General features: G+C 38.8%; 1 protein-coding gene across 3 annotated transcripts in view; it reads right to left on the reverse strand.

Annotated features, from left to right (window-relative positions):
• The window catches only part of AK8 (adenylate kinase 8), a 60,383-nt gene that overhangs the window by 31,267 nt on the left and 8,324 nt on the right, over positions 1 to 20,792 (reverse strand). For all 3 annotated transcript variants that reach the window (XM_015879182.2, XM_015879181.2, XM_015879183.2), the window contains exons 5-10: positions 18,331 to 18,399; positions 11,975 to 12,056; positions 10,264 to 10,335; positions 9,550 to 9,747; positions 6,652 to 6,783; positions 4,836 to 4,925 (exon numbers count right to left, since the gene is read on the reverse strand). In XM_015879182.2, coding sequence (XP_015734668.1) covers positions 4,836 to 4,925; positions 6,652 to 6,783; positions 9,550 to 9,747; positions 10,264 to 10,335; positions 11,975 to 12,056; positions 18,331 to 18,399 — 643 coding nt within the window. The remainder of the gene's footprint in view (positions 1 to 4,835; positions 4,926 to 6,651; positions 6,784 to 9,549; positions 9,748 to 10,263; positions 10,336 to 11,974; positions 12,057 to 18,330; positions 18,400 to 20,792) is intronic.

Below are 20,792 nucleotides of genomic sequence, written 5' to 3' on the forward strand. Positions count from 1 at the left end.
AGTTGCACTGCAGGGCCCCTAAAGCTTGTGAAAAATTAAACTCGACGGATTCAAACTGTCCTATTTCCACTTCAAAAGAGAAGAGGCACTGAGCTCTTCCCAACTTATCTTCAAACGCCCAGCACCCTAGAAAGTTTCTTAAAAAAAAATAAAGTCTCTAGTTCCCCCAAGCACTGTACCCGTTACTGTAGCTGCTGTCTCTCCCTCTTCTAATTATACCCATGTGAGTCTATTAATCAACTTGTAAATTATTTAGAGAGCCATGCGCTGTCTTCAGCTAGTACAAACACACTGCATGCAAAGACTTGCTGAAAACCAATGGAGCTCCCAAAGGGTCTCTCTCCGATGTTCAGACAGCTTGCAGCTCGCCAGTACAGCGCTGCTAAAAACAAGAAATAACACGAAGCTTACCTCCTCAGATAGAAGGATTTACTCAGCCTTTCAACTCCGAAACTCTTTGCAAGTTTTTAAACAAAGAGGAAGCTGCTCTATTGTCAAACCTGTGCTTGGCACTTAGCGGTGAGAATATTAATTTGATGTCAATAAAAATCCAACAACAGCAACAAAAAGCAACAACCCCACAAGTGCTTTCAGGGAGACTGTGATCACTGGCACCAGGGGACTTTCAGAGGTGGCACCAAAAAAAGCACCCCTTTCAATCCATTTCAATTGAAAATAAGGGGGGAAATCATCGTTTGTGCAGTAATGGTTGTTATTAGAAAAGAGGAGAAATTAAGGAATCCCAGATTGTGCCCCCCACGCAAAGACTGTCATTGGGGACAGCTTCGTTTATTACTACTTGAAAAAGGAAGAGGAAAAACACCAACGTGGATTGTGTGCGTTCGATCCTAACAGGCTGCACACGGTGCGATGTTATTTGTCTTCCATGAATTCCTTTACCACCTGAATGCTCATTTTGGTGGGAAAAAACAACAACATTACCCAAACTAATAGAAGTTCTCCCAGCTGAAAAGCGGAATCTTTCTGCTTCAGGGTTGTTGTTTTTTTTCCTGCCCTTCGTGCTGTTTTCCTGCCGTTTCATTTTTCCTGGCTCCATTTATTGCAGCCTTGCAAGCACATTAACTAACAGTGATCACTCCGTGCTATTTTACCACAATGACATATAAAACTGAACAGATACAGAACAGTAAACAAATTTCAACTGACTGATGGCCTTTCTTTTTCTTGCCAAAATTCTGCTGCTATTTTCATTACTAAGATGCAGAATAGTCCTCAGAATTACAGCAATCTGAATCAACAAATCCTGCACAATGGCCTTCAAGGTCTTCATCAAGCCAGAAGAGTCTGTGAATGGGCTGCCTATACATGCATTATTTGTCCACATCTGCCCTGAAATACCAGAAGGGAAAGACCAACCCAACAAAAGTTCCTTAGAGCATCTCATCCCACATGTGTTAGTCTTCCCATCCCAACCAAGCAAACAGTAAGTGCTAAATTCAGCTTTCCTGACCAAGATTTAAGCTAACAGGAGATAGGGACCAGGAAACTGAAATCAGATTCGAGGCTGGTAATTTTCTGCCCAGGGTATATTTAGCAATAATTGCACAGCATTTAGAGAAAACCACAATGTACTAAAGGAAAAACAAGCACATTTCAGATGAGTTGTCCAAAGAATAAATCCGTGTTTTTGACATAAAGAAGGCAGTCTGGTTGCTGAACTTTTAACTGAAAACACGTATAAAAATATCTAGCACAGGCAAGAGTGTTCTGGGAATTAAAACATTAGCAGGTTCAAAAATGAGGATGCAACCTTCATTAAGCAAAATAAATCACCATACAAAAACCTGAGAAGTTTGAGAAAACAAGAGCTATGCTCTTCATGAGAAAACAAACACCAGAAAACACTGAAAATGGGAATGCACTGAGCTGCCTTCTGGGATGAATAACAGAATTGTTTGAGCTGTTCTTGAAATACATGTAGTATACATGAAGCAGCAGCACAGGAAAGAAACAATAACAAGGAATGTTTGTGAATCCTGAAAACAAGAAGAGATCTGAGTTAGTCATCCAGAACTAGAACAGAATAGACAGCGGACAGCCTCAGTAACTCCATAATGAGTTAGATTTGAATAAGCTATTTTTTCAGCCTTTTTATGACACCATGACCTATTCTATTGGCGTATCTTGACTAATTGTACGCAATCAGTTGGTCCAAAAGAAAGGAAACCACACTGAGATCAGTCCCCAAGGCAAGCATTTTAAGAATATATGAGGCATGCCTCAGGATTTTATGGCACTGGTTTGATTTTGACTAGCAATGATTTGAGTATCACATTTCTCTTGGACTGTTTTTGTTTCCGGGTTATTCTGTGATGCAATCACGTCCATGATTCCATGTCCAAATGGAACACCAAGCTTACTTGTGTTGTAACTAGAAACATACTGAACATTTTCAAGTTTTAATTGTTTTCACATTTATAACACTGTGGAAGTCCATATTTGTCCTCATTTACTGTTATTGGCTAAACTAACTCTATAAAAATGTCATTTTCTTGAAATGGAATGTAGTCACTAATAGCACAAGATTCTTTCCCTCATATTAACCTGTTTGTGACTCTGCAGCCCATCTTTCCTTCTCTGTATCCTATGTTCTTTCATTTTCTCCAAGGCTCTTGTGAGGGCATTAATGAATTCCTGTTAGTGTTTACGAATGTAAATTCATTCTTTGTTATCCCTAGGAGAGGAGGATTAGCAAAGTGACAGAACTTATTATTTCTGGTATTGCTATATAATATTTATTTTTATTCATCCATTAATTTTGTAGTGTGTCCAACTAAATAAAATATATGTGCATGCAGAGCAAAAAGAGATGAGATTTTTTTTTAGCATGATACACTGAAATACAGTTATGATTCCCATTAACATTCAAAAGCACTATATATTTCTATCCTCATGTATTATATTAAATAATTTGTCTTAATCTGAAATAATTTCTAATTTGGAGGAAGAAATTGATCACCACTTCAGCTGTGTGTTCCTGAAATAAAAGGGGTTCCCTTGGACTAAGGATATGCTTATTTTTAAGACCAAACTCTACAATGTGTGCAATTATTTTACTCTCTCGGGAATGCTTTTGATATCCCCCTTAAGGAACTTTAATGGTTAAGATGAAGTTTATAAAATACACACAGTAAAGAAAGCTCTTATAGGACTTATCTTTGAATAGACAGGTCATCCAGCCTCCAATCCCAGACATAACTGGAATCTAGAGAGAAAGTTGTTCCTGGCAGTCCTCCCCCCACATAGAATCATCATAGAAATCACAGATTGGTTTGGGTTGGAAGGAATCTTATAGCCCACGCAGACCCAATCCCTGCCACAGGGAGGGTTGCTACCCACTCAATTAGGTCACCCAGGGCCCCATCCAACTTGGCCTTGAATGCTCCTATAGAGTTCACTCCATAGGGATGAGAAAAAAAGTGAAAGTAAGATTCTGAAATTAAAGGATATCATCAAACAGGCACGGGTCCAGAGTCTGTCAGACTACACATACACAGACTATTTCCATACTTAAGACCTTGGATACATTGCAAATAATGAAGGCTAAGAACACTTGCCTGTGGGTTAAACAGGCGTTCTGGTTAGTTGGATCTCTAAATCACAAAGTTCTCTCCTAGAAAGGGCAGCCATGAGCCATTAATCCACAAGGCAGTTTAGAGTTAAAATATATTACCTTGTGGCTTGATGGAGGGATAGAATACCCAAAGCTGCAGGCTGCCAAAGGTCTTTTTGAAATGCTTAGGGAAGTACTGAATCTCTTCATATGGTATCAAGGGAACGTCAGTTAATTTTATAGGCTCACATTTCAGATCTATGTAATTCAGTCACAGAATTAAACTATTGTGCAAAAAATAATAATAATAATTAAAAAAAAAAGAGACAGACTTCTAAGCTTTCCATCTCACCACAGGATAGAAAAGGTGACAAAGACTCTTTTTGCTCCAAGTTCTCTCAATACCGGAACTTAACTGAGATTGCTTAATTTTCAGCAAGATCTTCCCCTTGTATTTTATCTCATTGGTAATCAGGTGGCCTGTTGCTAGAAACAGGACTAAAAATTCCTCTTCCAGGCCACTGTAATTTGGCAAAATAAACATGCTCAAACCATACTGAAATGCAATTTATATTTTAGAACTATAGATCTTTTTTTGATTTTTAATATCCACCACAGAGAACTATCTTTGTGCAAGAAAGCTAACAAACATGCAAGTTTAAACTGCTGCCCTAAGGAGCTTACAGTATTTATGATTTATCTGAAATCACTTGCAGAACCATCATCCAAAAGCAATATATACTTAAATATTCTTTGTGGTACACCCCTCCTACCACCATAGAGGCTAATAAGAAATGAAGTACACGGAAACTTTATTTTTGAGTTAAAAATGCTTGTGTGAATCTAGATGAACCTACAGTAGCATTTTATAAGTCATTATCTATCTATATAAAAGCAGGCAGTCCTTATTAATATCTTAGTGAAATTGAAATAAAAGTGAAATGGGGCAAAAGTGCTTTAGAAAGCACTTTAAATATTGTTAAATTGCACATCTGTATCAGAATTTTGATGTTGATTTTGAGATAGAAAATATAGAATTCAGCTTTTGGAATATGAACAAAAACTACTGAGTGTCAACTGGAATGGTGGGCTATTTGGAGAGACTGAGGAGCTTAAAACTCTAACTGCTGTAAGTCACATCTAATGAATGGAATTAAATGGCCTCCAGATGGACTCTGATCAAGAGAAAAACAATCACTCATCATTTATGTATTTTCCATTAATTTGTAACTACGATTAATGAGACAACAAGGTGCCCTACCTGGGTATCCACTGTCAATGTAAGGCTTAACGAATTCTCCAAGTTTTGTCTTGTCTGCAACAGTTTCCTTTAGCAGTTGCCCACAGCAAACTAAGAGGAAGGAAGAACAAAAAGAGACGAGGTTAAATTTTAAAAAGGAAGCAACAAAGGAAAAAAAAAAAAGAAAAAGCACAACACAGAAGCTGCATACTGGAATAAGGTCACTGAATAAAATAAAAGTTGTAGGTTCTTTGGGTTTGTTGTTAGGATTATTTTCTTTTTGGCCAAGCAGAGGAAAAAGCAAAAAGACTGAGCAGGGGAGAATACCGAATAAAAAAGAATACATTTGGCAAAGTTCATCTTAAAAACAGAGAGAAAGATACTAATCAAATATGTTACTGAAATAGTAACTCAAGGGATTGCTAGTGTTTTTCACTTCTTATAAAGTTATAATTAGTGAATAAAGTTTCACCTGCTGAACAGCATCTGAGCCGCACTGCTGGGGGCGCAGGATAATACACAGCTCAAGGAAGTGACTCCCTGGATCGTTTAATGATCATGCAAGAATTATATCTTAAAAACTGTGCTAATGCAATATTATCACTGACTTCAAATAAACAGAACACCAGGAGATGCTCATTTAAAGTTCCACTCAGGACAGCAGTACATGAAATGCTGCTACTTTGGACTGTACAGCACTTCTGGACCAGTTACTGAGTTACTGTGTCTGGTTGCCCCATATAAGCTCATGTTGCCTTGTTTTACAGAGAGGGAACCAAGGTATGGAGAAGTTAAGTGATATCACAGCATGTCCTAATTCCACTTCATTTTTGGTACATACCAGATAACAGTCAGCATGCATTATTGCACAAGCTTTCAACCAACAGTAAATCAGCTCTGCCCTGAAATCAATGGCACCAACATCAGCAGCACCACCAACTTGATAAAAAAATGGTGGTCTTCTGTCTTAAACAGGCAATTCTTAACGTTTTGTTTAAAGTATACTTTACAGTAAAACTTAATGGATGGGTGAAGCAGTGGCAATGGTATTTAGTAAAAAGAACTGCAACTCTTTTACATAGCAGTTATTTTAAAAAATGCAAATTTTGACCTAGATGAAAGCACTGTGCCAAACCTGAAAAAAAACCCACTACCTCCCTAATCCTGCTCTGTTTCTTTGTTGTTTGGTATATGCTGAAAGAAGACTAATGAAACAAACCAGCATTTTACTTAAGCAAGAGGATATCACCAGCTGTCAAATTTTAAACATCAGGTATTTGTTTAAAATAATTGATGGCTATTCCAGCATTTTAAAATACTATAGAATATGGACACACATTACACTGACCCCATCACATTGCTGAGTATCTGTATTGTAGCACTCCTTAACACTAACATGTTAACCAGGAACTAGCCAAGCCTCAGACTGAATTTTCTGACGGAAAAGGAAGAAAATGTCCATTTTCAGAGCAAATTCTATCTTAAAAATGCCCCAAATTTGGTCAGACAGCTGCAGCTGCAATGCTATCACTCACAATCCCCGATCCACTGAAGAATTCACAGCACTACAAGAATCCAACATGTGAAAAAGCACTGATGTAAAGGATATAAAAAATGATGACTAAAAAAACATTAGAGCTGGTTTGTCACAGACTGTGTGTTCTACTGGTATATATTTCTACACTGAAATATTTTTCAGTTCCCTCAAAAATTTGACATCCATAGCAATGGGCAGAGAAATTCCAGGTGTGAGTAAGAAAGACAGACAGCAGAAGATAAATGATCAAAAAGACAGAAAGGAGGAATTGAGCAAAGTGCATATTTACTGAGAACTTACTGTTGACAATGCCGTATTTCTGAGCTATTAGTGCTGCCTGCAGGCTCTTCCCACTGCCTGGGGGGCCACAAAAGAGAATACGTGGAGTAAAAGGGGCAGCTGATCGGTGCTTGGTTTGGACATAGGTAAGAGCTAAAATAGGACAGAAAGGCAAGAAATGTTGTTTATACACTGCTTATTTAAATACACATAATATGAACATTAACTTCACTCTTTATTTTGTGTTGTTTGTTTCCTTGAAGGCTGTAATCATCATCATCATCATCATTTATTTTACCACGGAAACATCTAGAGATTCCAGCCCAAATCAAGACTTTCCTAAAACTCTTGTGTCAGCAACTTACACCGAGAAGCACTTTAGAAATCTTACCATCATTAGGCTCCTGTACCTCCTTTCATCAGCAGACATCGAATCATTTTAAAGAGCAGATTCAATTAATAATTGCTCTTTTATCATGTTGTTTTTAGCAGAAGTCTTTTTTTTAACCATGCAAATTATAGAGGGCGATAATTACATTTAATACTTTCTGCAGTTTCTGAACAAATATTTAACTGTAAAAACTCAGGATGTTAAATTAATATGACATTTACAGAGCATCGTTTGTGATTAACACACTCCTAATTACATTATCATAGACTTGTAACGTATCGTGTCACAATATGGCATTGACAACACATAATTGAGCACAATTTTCTTTCTTTGTCCATCATTCTTGCGTAACGTGTAAAGGCTATTTGAGCTCCTCTGTCTGACTCAGTTCTGGGTGTTGGATGATATTCTTTATTCAACATTTTGTACTGCATATTTGAATTTACAGTCATATCAATGTACAGACTACAAGAGCATGGAAGGACCACAGGATGCACGGAGTATAACTGTAGCTGCATTACAGAGATCTGAACTCTGCCACAGTCTCAGAATAGAACCTGGTAGTCATCACGATGCCATAGCACAAGCTGACTTCACAGTGAGGACAAATTAGGGTTGTATTTGTACACAGCCAAGGAATCTTTCTCTCCACCCATTTTCTGGCCAAAAATAACACTAAGGAGAGCAGCTAAAGCTGCAGTATAAGCTATGTGAGCTTTCCAGCATCACAGATCCACATAGAAAGGCTTAATTTCACACAGCTGCATCTTGCTATCCATGTTTAAGAGCTGCATAAGCACACCCACACTTCTTCAATTTACTCTGCACCTGCAGTGCATACAGTCAAGTGTCAGCCCAGGCATCTCCAATCCCAGTAAGTCTATGTACTAAAGAGTCCTCACGATAAAATAGAACCTTATTAGGGCAGCCATTAGGATTTGTATGAGTTGTGGTTCTGTATTAAAATAATACAGAAGGATCGAAGAACAACATCAGGATAAGTATTTAAGTAAGGATAAGTAATTCCTTAAGGATAAGTATGAATTACTGTTGTTAACATGCTGCTGCATACTAACAGTTTTCCTAAGGACCCTCCTCTAGACACGTAGGTATCATTATGGACTAATTAATAAAGCAGCAGCTCGAGAAAGCTCCCACTCTGCTATTTGTAGAGAATCAAGAAAACTGAGAAACTACCCCCAACTGCAACCGCATAGAATCATACACATCTTTCCTTCCAGCACTTCAAGCTGTGCCAGGATACTACAACATGCAGCTGGTTGTGATGTCACGTATCCCAGCATTACCTCCATTAAAATTCAGGAGACTGCAAAATATCATCGTTGCATGAAACAATCCATTAAAATCCCTACACTGTTGAGATCTCTCTCTGTAGTGATACAAATACTTTAAGAAAAGCCACCACAGAAGCAAAACCAAAGAGGAAAATGGCAGCAGCAAAGTCTGCCAGCTGCAGAACCCAGTATCAGCTAAGCAAGGAGTGCTCTAGTTATTCTGAACATTTTCCATAACCCTGTGTATTGAAAAGCACAAACATTACAGGCAAAGCACCCTGCTTACAAATGATGCTTAATTTGCAGTAAATAACCAAGTTAATTAGGAGTAATGATCCCCTAGACAGTCTCCACATCTAATTATTCTTTAAAAAAAAAAAGAAAAAAAATAGCTGGCTGCTTGATGCACTACAGAAAAAAAGATCTAGAGAGGATTTTTTCATTCCAATTTTCAATTTATCTCACTACATTATTAATTAATAATAATTAATATTCAGGCACTCACATTTTTATTTACAATTCAAGGCATGAATTCTTTATGAATTATGATATGAACTTTTAAATTTAATTAAGTAATTTAGAGGTAATTAATGCGTAAATTCAGAATATAAACTTCCTACTTGTTTATCTTAAAAGTGCTGCACTTGTCAGTTAAAAAAAAGACCTTTATGAGATGCAAAATTACTGGGATATAACAGATCATCTACAGACTGGCAGCTGCAAAGTACATTATCAGTTGGTCGTTCTGGCAGTTTCCCTCTTTTCTTCTTGAAGTATCAACACTTGAAGTCAGATTACATTACAGTCAAGCAAAGGCAAACAAGGATTGTCAAAGAGAAAAGCTACAAGCACAAGGAGCTTTTAAATCATGAAAGGTTACCAGCTTTCAGCTACTCCTGCGGCTTATTATCAGACCTGTGGAAGGCACCAGCCCTTTGGGGATCAGCAGCTGAGCCACAGTGCAGCCTTTAAGTGACCCTCAAAGAAGTAACTGACAATCGCTGTGCTGAGCAAGCTGCTCCCTGATAGGAGGGTGTAAACAAGACTTTCTGGTTATCTGCATTTACCCAGTCCTCTGAAAATAATTATCTGGAACAGCCCAAACTCTGCAATAGAGAACACAACTCAGCTGGGAGTCATCTGTGTTGACTTATCTTAATCCTAAAACAGTTAGGATCTACCTTTCAGAGAACAGCTTATCGCCTACCATTTGCCATATAGATGCACAATTACCTTGTGATAAGACATCCACAAAAGGCTGGTCTGCATTGATTGATCTCAAAATTTTCTGGTAGATCTGGAACACTCCGGGATAGTTCCTATGGTATTCCAGCAGTTGTTTTGACATCTCCTCCTCAGACAGATCTGGTTTCACCAAACGTTGCTGTATCTCCATATCACTCGGCCAATCAAAGGTTGTATGGTACACCTCTGTTAGTTAGACAGTGATTAGGAGCTAATAGGATGATTTCATCAGTCCTGCTCAGCTCTGGTTTCATGAAGAATATCAAGGTCTACGTTTAAGCTTCAAATTGTAGCACAAGCAATAACCTGTGCAATGCCCTTGCTACCTGTACTGACAGCTACTCGAGAGATGATGTGGATCTAACTCTACATGACAGTCATTCAATGGAAGACACACAAAAGCATGCCTGAAGCTCAGAAAACAATCAGGATCCAACACAGATGCATGACGTAAATTCATATGGACAGACCTAACTTCATGTTCCTGTACTGCCGTACTCTACTATTTACAAATTCAATATTGAGCTTTACATTTTCCCATATTTTATTGGCACAGAATATAAAATGAACACATTTTTTCCAAACTCTCTAAATTTTAAATTTACAATTATAGATTTCTACTTGTTTTTTTTAAGGGATATATTAAAAGACTTCTCCTAAGCATAGTTTCTAGTCAAGAACAGGAAGAAACAAACACTGCACCTTCGGTGAGGGGATCGAGCCTCTTCCCACTGTTCCGCTCAATCAGCACAGTGTCTGCAGCATAGAGCACGACTGGACCCCCGCCAAAAAGCAGCAGGAAGAGAAAGAAAGAAAAGAAGTGCAGTTCTCGTTAGTTGTTTGTTTTATTTCTTGTAGCTGGTTAGTATATTCTGGCTTTAAAGATGAGTAAATGCATTTCAAACGCACTTGTCTCCGCTTGTCTCGTTGTTCTTTCAACAATGTTCTACTGCAAATAATTAGTTTCACTTTAATCAGAGTTTTCCTCCATCTCCTAAACAGCATAGCAGAAAATAGATCATCATAATAACCTAAGAGCACCAGTTATCCCAGCCATCCATACCCATTAACAATGCTCTTCCTCACTTACATTATATCCAGAAATTGGGATAGACAAGCACCCGTGGATCACCCAGTACTGATTCTCTTCTGCACCACAAGCAATTACTTTACACCCAGCTATTCTGGTAGTGAAACCAGTGAAACTTACTTTTGGATAATCTCCCAGAAAAGTGTTCAAACTTAATTAGAAAGCATCAAAAGATGGAGAATCTGTCAGTTCCCCGGGTTGCTTTCAGCTCATCACTCTCACAGTTAAACGTTGTAATTTAATTACTGTTTTCAGTGCATTTGATTACAAGTTTCAAACCAGTTCTTCTTAAGAGTTTCTTCACAGTATCAAATAACACTTTCAAACACTTTTCTCCCTATTAAGGTACTCATACACTGTAAATCTCATCTTCTCTCAATCTTCTTTTTGATTAACTAGACAGACTGAGCTTTAAGATTCTCATTCAGGTCGTGGTTGCACAGATATAATTGTGAGCAAAACTTGACTTCAAATGTTATTAGCTATATTAAAAATACATGCAAGTACCAGACATTAAACATTTTTGCCTGACTCTATTGCAGTGATTCCAAACTCTTCATTAACAGTCAAACCTCATCCAAATCAAATCCAAAGTGACAATTTGAGTTTGCTAACATTGTGCTAAGTTCAGTATCCACTGGCAAGCAGAACATCTATCACTTCTCACTGTATTCCAAGCAATCATTTCTTACATTCTAAATAGGTTCTCTAACTATATGACTATGGAACTACTAGCTGTTCTAGATGGCGATGGCAGCTGTACAGGTCGTGTTTATGAGCTCTTTTCCAGTAAAGAAAGGTTCCTCTCAAATCAAGTTATAATTCACCCCCCACTGGTGAAGATCAAGCTTAAAATCACAATGCTCCTTTTTCATTTGGAGCAGTGCAATTTGCTAAGTTTGTATTCTCTAATTTGGCAGAAGAATGAATTTGTATTTAAGGGATGAGGACATTGCTTTGATCTGAGAATCACCAAACAGATTTAGAGATTGATTTAGAGATCTAGAGATTGAAATCATAAAAAATTTAGACCCGTGCCTAGTACTGAAGCAAAGTTACATACAGCTGTCCAGAGATACTTGCTGGAATTTTCTATCTAACATTTAGGAAGACAAGGGTTCGTGTATTGAAAGACGTGATTTCAAGATTTCCAGGTTAGCTCAAGGTTTTGAGTGAAACTGAACTACACAGAAACATCCTTTGGCTGCCTGGTGACTCTGTTGTCTTCAATTTTGATCCTGAATGTATTGAGGATGTTTGGGGAAAAACACTGGAGGCTTTCACCTGCTGGTTGCAATCACACATAAGCCTCACACTGCTTACCAACATGCCTCGGAATGATGCCAGATGATTGCAGCAACCGTGCCTGTTCCTGATTTTCAGGAAAGCCTTCCAAGATCCAGCCCTATAGAACAAAACCATGAAAGCCTTATTGGTGCTAGAAGAGAAAAACCCCCAAAACAGCACAAAATATCAGTGCTACTTGCAGAAGAATTGCCTCATTCTCTATTGCAACAGCACAATATTTGTTACAGATGCCAATGAGAGAAGAACACAAACACGGAGCACAGTGTAGTGGCACGCATTATAACCACAACTACAGTGCAATGGGCACTTTTGTCTTGCAGCATAAATGGTTTTCTTGCTTTGTTTTTTTTTTTCCTGCCCATGCTTGGCTTAAAAAAGGAAACTTCTCTCTTGAATAAAAACAACCCCAAAACAATTTCTACAGTTTTGAAATATTCAAAAGGATACCAACCCACACTGTGGATAAAAAAAGAGGCTAAACAAATCTAAAGACAGATTTAATGCCAAGAACACTGAGGAAAACATGCACGCTTTCATTATTTTCTTAAATTATACAGGGAAACTCACAGTAATGGAACCGGCGTTCCCAAAGCTAATGAAGCAACAGAGCAAAAGAAAGGCAAAAGAAAAAAGAGCCTTTTGCTCCCTTAAGTCCTTGTTATAGGCAGCTAAATGTTGGATTGAGCATCTTTAAAAAAACATTTACGGATCTGCAAAACAGCAGAGAAGAGCAGCAGCCTCACTCCAGTTCTGTGTGATGCAGTGTTTGAGATGTAATCACTTCTCAGACTCAAGGCTGAATCTTTGGGATTTTCTCTGATTTTTTTGTCAGTGCCTTAACCATGTGCCCTTGTCACTACATCCCACACCCCCAAATACTACATATACTACTGCATATACTACAGTAAAAGGGAAAACCATCTTTGTACTGAAATAAGACACTTTAATATTGCATTAGCTAGCAATCATTCTCATCTCCCACATAAATTTGAAGCTCTGCCAGTATGGGGTCCGAAGGTTTTAGAAGTACTTTCACATATCTCCATGACTTCTGTAAGAGGAAATTGGGACATTCCAATTATACACGAAAATAGAGTAGACTACTTCAAATTCTTTAATTAGCCTGGTTTCAGGAACATGTCATCCTGCTGATAGCTGTAGAAAATAAGAGCCTTAAGAAACCACGAGCCATTTTTGCCACTCCCAGTGTTTGCTCTATCGAATTAGAATGAACCGCTGCCTAAGGTCACACAGGTGCTAAGAAATCAATTTATCCCTTGGGACTTGCAGGAGGCAAGGCTGCACAGTATTTCTAGCAGCGTGCAAGGAACTTCAGTGCTAGTTCTGAATATATTGTGTTTGTATGGTGCACGTATAGGCCCAAATCCTCTTCTTGGGAGAAATGGCATCAGAGGTTGGAAGCCAATAAATCTATGCCTATTTACACAGCCTACAAATCTGGTTCATTTTCTTCACTCCAAGCGTGATGCTTTTGGAAACTAAACAGAAGGGGTTAATACAAAAATAATACAAAAATATCCACAAAACCATTGCTTCTGGTGTCACTTCAGCTTACTGCTCAAAATCAACTCCTGAGCAACAGGCAGTAAATACAGAAGGCTATTTTTTAACAGTGTGAGCATAGAAGCATCTTGAAGCTTATTTCAAAGGTCCTTAAAGCTGGCAATAAGGAATTTTATAAATGAAAGTTTTTTGCAGTGCAATAAAACATAGTTCAACAAATAGCTTCCTGCGGTAAAAACACTTCAAGGCATAAAACAAATGCATAATAAACACACGCTACAAAAAAATAGTTAGCATTTTGGATCTTATTTGCAAAGGTCTCTGAGTTCCAGGGTACCAGTCAGTCCCTAATTAGAATACATTATCCATCTACTTGACACTTCAGTGAAATGTCTATTCCACCACAGAGCTGCAGCTTTGTTCAGAACAGGTTTATTGATATTCTGCTGCATTCCCTCTCCATACCCCCAGTGGCTTGGTTCTGTTTTATCACACATCAAAAAGGCCGTATGCTCAGGGCACCCCATGCACAGCTCAGAGCTGGAGGTCTGAACAGCTGCAAGTAGTATGGTATCACAGGAGGGACAAGCTCCAAGCAGATGTCACAGATAAAAAAAAATATATTAAAAAAAAAAAAAAAAAATATTAAAAAAAAAAAAAAAAAATATTAAAAAAAAAAAAAAAAAGGAGTAAAAAGGAGTGTGGCTTGGGAACCAGCAAGAGGAAGCAACACACAGCAGAGCAAGACCTGACTTAAAATATGCCTATCATGCTTTATGCAAACACTGGTCTTTTTTTGCCCTCCTGACTATCATTAAAGCGTAATTAGTAACTTCACATGGTAAATTTGCTTCTTTAAGAAGTCATCTATTTTTTGTTCTTGATAGCAGTAACCTTACATCCAAGCACGGATTGCACTTTATCACATCAAGGGTTGAACAAAGGCTAAAAGTGAGTAATTCCACTGTGCCTTACTCTGTGGTCACAGGCTGCAAACCTCCATCCTTTCTCCCATGAAGACTGCTGTAAATACAGCTTTTTGCTGGTGCCTTAATGCCAGCTGAAGCGCTCCTTGGAGACTCACGCCACACTGAAATTCAGTGACAAGGAAGCACACTCAAAGCCACCACTTTCCTCTCCAGATTTAAGGCATCTGGAGTAAAGGCAAACCTCAAGGTCATCCTGAAGTGTAGATCTCATTCCTTCACTGGCACACTGCTCTCAGCTGTAAGACCAAGCCTACATACTTTCACACCTTCCACCCCAATGATAATGACCTAGATATTCAATTCTCTCTTGTTATTTGACCAGCAGAGTCTTAAAATGTTTTAGAAGAGACAAAGCTGTAACTGGCTTGGAATAACAAAAACAGCAATGGGACGGCACACAGATGTAACGCTGAATTACATGGCACCTCTGAAAGAAATCTTAGGCAACCAAAGGGCACAACCAGCTCTGCCCTTAGGAAAACAGATCAGTGCAGCAGATTCTCCACATCATCATCAGTCGTTGTGGAAAAGTACTCCATCTTTCTCTGCCATATGAAGAATGAGGACAAACAATAATGCAACAAAATGATGTCAGTAATAGCTCTGCCAGGATGAATCCTAAACTCCCAACCCAGCTCCTGCAGCCTGTCAGCATTAGGAGTACAGATGATGGAAGAAGCTCCAACTTTACCCAATTTTCCCCTAGGAAGAAACCTCTCATTCCCACATGCAAAGTATTTCTGTAGCTTTAGTTAACTATGAAGCTATAAAAAAGCCACGCTGTTATTTAAAATAAATAAATAAATAAATAAATAAATAGACCTTCACTGTGTTGGTATGGAGTTTCACAGAAACAACAGGATGATCTTTATCTGTCATGGAAAGATCAGAAGAACCAGTAGCCATTGCTCTCTTTCCCTTCCCTTTCAATGGTAGTTATCAGCCACCCTTCTGATTTAATGCCAATCAGATGTAATTCTGCCACTATTCATGTGTATCACCAGCCTAAGCTTAGTTTCCAAGTGTTTTAAGGCAGGATTAAGGCTGCTCAGCTCGCTCACATCAATTCATCATGTAGCAATCTCCTCACCAGCCTTCCCCAGTTCTGTGATTTCCCTCCTCAGCCCCAGCACTGGGAGTTAGACAACAGCCAGAGGTGCTATAACCAACATGTACTAACCCTGAAAGATGAAAAGTCTTCCTATCAACTTCCCAAGTCCCAGGTTCTAACATAATGCTTGCAATAAGTTTTCTGTGTGTGCTGGAAGACCTACCCATCTGATCCCTCGCAGTCCTAACAACATTTGTATTAGAAGAACACACAACAGTCTCCAGCAGAGCCGTTGATCAATAAAAATGTTCTCCTTAGAGAATGCCTGTGACATCTATAAACCTGTGAGTGTCAAAACAATGGCACAAAAAATCCTGTATTCCTACTGTCAGTGGGATGAAAGCTGTGCAATTAATGCCAACCCAATGACACCACAAGGAGAAATAAAACAAACAGCTGGTGGTACTGTGTCCAACATCCAGCTCCTCATCTATTAACATTTTCAGTAAAAAAAAGCTGACTCATGCTATGAGAGAGATGGCATAAATCTGCTCAACGAAGAACAAAATCCACTGCATTACTTCCAATCATACAGGGAGAATATGGCAATTAAAATCCCTAGATCTCCACTCCCATGGAGAAGACATGCGTGGAAGTTTTAGCCATCATAGATTACCCTCTATTAAATGAAATGGTTTTAATATCCATCACTACATTAAGAAGTCAGTTATTCTTATTTCCTAAAACTAGCTGAAATCTTAACCTTGGCTAATAATACGAATTTCATTTTTTCAGAATGCCAGGGAAACTAGAAATAAAGGTTTTGCTTTTGTTGCTCCTGTAACACATCCAGTGCTGCCAGTTCCATGTTGTTCTGATAGGAACCGGAGCAAAATGTGGGCAGGACACCGTGCTGGCATCTTAACCATTGTGTCACCTCACTCAGGACTTTACATGACCTGGTACTTAAAATAAGAGCCACTTAGAGCAGCTTAGATTATCTAAATAATTATCCATGTAAGCAAATATTGGAGTAATTTTATAATGCAGGGTTCAACTCATTGCTCCGGATTTGCAGATATTCAGCCCCGCTACCATCAGTGGGATCCATACCTGGTAGAAAACTATAACCTACAGATAAGCCAGGTTTTTGCTTTAGCTTAATGACATTTCTCAGTAACATTAAAGGCCAGCAGGCAGAATTTTAAATTCAATTCCCGTACAAAGAGTGGATTATCTAACGGGATAGGTCACAGTTTAGCAACTGTTAGTCTTAAGGCATTGCTGAAGGAGAGCAGCATGCCACCTATTTTGCTACAGCTATATTTCTGCAACAGATATATGACACAGACAGATGTCCCCTGGCAAACCTGCCAGGCAAGAACAATTTAAGAGATTACATTTCCAGCTATTCATTACCATCCTGATCAAGTTATCCTTTCCACAGTTCATAGGCTGTAATTGACCATCTGATCTAGCTTACACAAGGCAGGTCCAGTGAAAGACAGCTCCACCAGTGGCCTAAGCTGAAATAACTGACTTTGCATTGCAGCATAAGACCTTTATGGCAACCATTTACATTACCTGAGTTGCTAAAGCAGAAACTTACAGGCAGGGGCAAAAAACAACATTTTGAGTTCTTGATAGTTTTGCTTCTTTTTTCTTGCTACTTTTACAGATCCAGAAACATGGGACATAAGGGTTCAGCATGTTCAGTTTCTTTCGGACGTGATGCTGGAACAACTTCAAGAAGCAATTTTCACACTTCAATGAAATATTAATTACTAGCCCTGCTTTATTAAAGCAACAAGGTAGAGGATGATGTCGAGGAGTAACACATTTCAGTATAGCTGTGAGCTTGCCACATCCCTGCAAGGCTGGGAAGTACCAGCTGGCCTATGACCAACAGATGAAGAGACAACAACCCTTCTAAATGCATGTACTGTTTGTCTGGAAACGTTGCTCAGTCCTTCCTGAGTGCAACTCCTGCTTTGGACAATGGGCTTTTTCCTCTCAACAATACATCAAATAATGCACAGTATTATTTTGGCACTGTTTAGAAAGAGGTTTTTATCCTTACAGATTTGTCTCTTACAAATAATCCTTTATAATGGTCTGTCTGTGGTGCCAATAAACCATAACAACACCTGAGATTTTAAAGGAAACACATCAAAGAGGTTTTGCTTTTGTTAAGTCAAGACATTAATTTCAACCAGTATTAATCTACTTAAGGTCTCTTCCATACTGGGGAGTGGGAAGGGGAGAAGGAAAGCCACCCATCTGTGGGTATAACTAAATCTATGCAGTTGCCTATTTGTGTAATTAACAGTAAATATGTTAATTATTACCTAGAGCAGAATATATTCAAATTCAGCATTTACTCACAAAAAGAGAAACAAAAGACACAATAAGAAAGAAAGACAAATGAAACAAATAGCATTAGACTCTTTCTCCTCTTTTCCTCAATAAGAGTTTAAGCCTTAACATATCGATTTTTATATATTTTCTCTTTATCTGTTTTGTCCACTTCAACTCTGCCAGTTGCCCCAGGCAATCAACAAAGCAACGCTTGTTCAGCCTTTGATCATCTCAGTGCTAAAAGATTAGCATATGCATACTCTCATCCTCCCCTTTATCCTGTTAATAAAGCTCCAAACTCCCTCTGCTGATGTTCAAGAAAGCAATCCACTCCAGAGCCCCCAAAGATTTGCCCCCATTCCCTCCTCTGCTCAGGACTCAGAATGCTAACGACTATGCACGAGTTGTGTAAGTGCTTATCCACCGGTCCTCTGAGGAGCAATTCTTACTTGTTTGATGCAGTCCACGTTTGACAGACGTTCCCGGATCAGATTGGCCCAAAGCGCGTTGGGAATTTTCTAAAGAAAGAAAGAAAAAAGAAAGGCTGCATATTCACAATTGAGTTCAAAAGGAATTTTATCATGCAGGCATATTCCGGTGAAAGGTGAGCTGAAATGTCTTCTTTATAAATATATAAATAAAACTGTGTAAGCCCCAAGTCGTTAACATAATAGATCAGAGAGTTAATAAAGGCATAAAAATCAGCACTGAAGGTAAGCTGAGCACACTACTACTTGCCCAAGCCCACCTCCGTGTACTCTGCTCACCAACATGGAAGTAGCGCCCAATTTTGCACGCTGACTACCGTGTTGGACATCAAACTGCAAAGGGATCCATAAGGATATCACATCCACAGGCAACTTCTATCACAAGTATCTGACCCACTATGTCACATCAGCACATGCAGCATTAGTGAATTAACAACACTCACCTTGTAGGAAATCATTTTCTCTATCTTAACTTAAGCCTTCATCCAGTGCCAAACTCAGTTAAGTTAGCCAGATTAACTTGATAAAATATAAACCTTTGGCACTGCTGGTCTGAGTCAATGACCATTCAACTGAGTGCCTCAGCCTCATTCATTTTGCCATCACTTAGGAAAAATGCATGCTGTCAGGCATGGAATTATCTTTCACCTGACAATGTGGACTTTTTCTTACAAGCACTTCCATACATTGTGGGTTCCCATCTCTTTGTCTAACCAGACATAATCCTAAAATAAAGTGTATCTGTAGGCTTACATCGTACTAAGGGATGTAAATAGATATGGTGGAAGTGTGGTGGAAGGTTTCCTAGCACTCCTAATCACGAAACACTTTCACCAGGAGCACTGAACACACTACCACCACACGAGCTCCTACTTTAAAGTAGAGTGGAGAAAGCACTGCAGAACACACTACAAAAAGCAGTCCTTGCCCAGCAGTGGAAGCAATGAAGTGGCCCGGTCAGGCAGTATTTTCCTTGTTTTGTTCATCTCTGCAGTCCCCAGGCCTCAGCTCCTGTGGTAGTGTCAGCCATTCATCTGGCAGCATTCGTGCAGGTGAAAGAGAGAAAGGAAAAGGAATCTCCGCATCTCCTGAAAGTCAGCAGGTCCCACAGGATGGTGCGTCAAAACCTCCTGTGGTCTCTCACTGCTGGAACCTGGGTCTGTGCCTTTGAGTCTGTCACCTTCCAAAGGTGCATCATGCTGCTATCAGAAACAGCCAGCGTCTTGCTTCCTTCTTTGATGTGTCATGTCAAGACGGGCTAGCAACTGCCAGGGGTCCACTCTGCTAAGCTCTGCCAAAGCAATTTAAATTATACCATCTTCTTTCAGTGCAGCGGTATTCTTAGCGCTCTTTTGAGCAGGGTTTATTGCACAGAAACCATCCAGGTAACACATGGGTATTTCTGTGCTTTAGCTACTTCTGCTCTCTGTGGTTCAAACTCAAGTCTCATTTCCTGGGCAGTTTTCCTCCCGCTGAACAGCAGCCTACAAAATCACTTTCAATAACTGGCTTGTAGAACACCCTATTATTGCCTTAGAAACCATTAAATCTGATGCATACGTAGTACTATAAAGTACACTTACATATTAATATGTGAGTACATCATGATATAGTGTGACTTCTCCCAGGAATCTACAAGAATGGAAATGCTACGTATACATCTGATGATTAAAGCAATGTATCTAATTGAAGGCACTCCAAGCCTGTCCCCAAATCCAGTTTGGTTAATGGAAAGATGTTGCTTGAAACATCAAACCTTCCAAAAGGTACAAGAAACTTGGCTTAGCATTTTAAAAATCATGAGTGCATACATTTAGCCTGTTTAGAGAAATATACACAAAAAGGATAGGCTTGGTTTGATTTTTTTGTTTCTAATGCATACATAAGATTGAAACATTTCCTATTCATTTGTTCATATTAACCTCTAGAACAGACTAGAACACTGACTATGCATAAAAAAGGATGCCATGGGTCTTCCTCTTTTCTATGTCTTATAAGAAATCATCAGGATATGATGCCTCTGTAGAGCAGTTCTAAATGAGGCAGTAGTGTACAAACACCTGTAACTCAGTATTGAATTAAAAGCACGCCCATCTAACACAGCTGTGTCAGCCTTTTACCTTCTAACAGGAGAAGTGAAACATGCAGTAGCTGATCATTAGACTCCAGTATAGGAAAAACCTGAAGGTGCTTCCTATTAACATTATAATAACTAGAGATGAGGGAATAATTTGCAATGATTTATCAAAAAATGTAGCCTCTTTTTCTGTTCATGGAATATTTATTGGTAGCTCACGGTTCCTCAAATTTATTGAATATTCAAATATTTTACTTCTTTTTGGAATACTTTTACATGCGGAATGATCACATTTTGCTTTGAACAGTCAGTATTTAAAATTCACTAGTTCAGCTGTGCTCATTAG

Source organism: Coturnix japonica, chromosome 17, assembly GCF_001577835.2.
Source record: "Coturnix japonica isolate 7356 chromosome 17, Coturnix japonica 2.1, whole genome shotgun sequence".
NCBI classification, from domain to species: domain Eukaryota; kingdom Metazoa; phylum Chordata; class Aves; order Galliformes; family Phasianidae; genus Coturnix; species Coturnix japonica.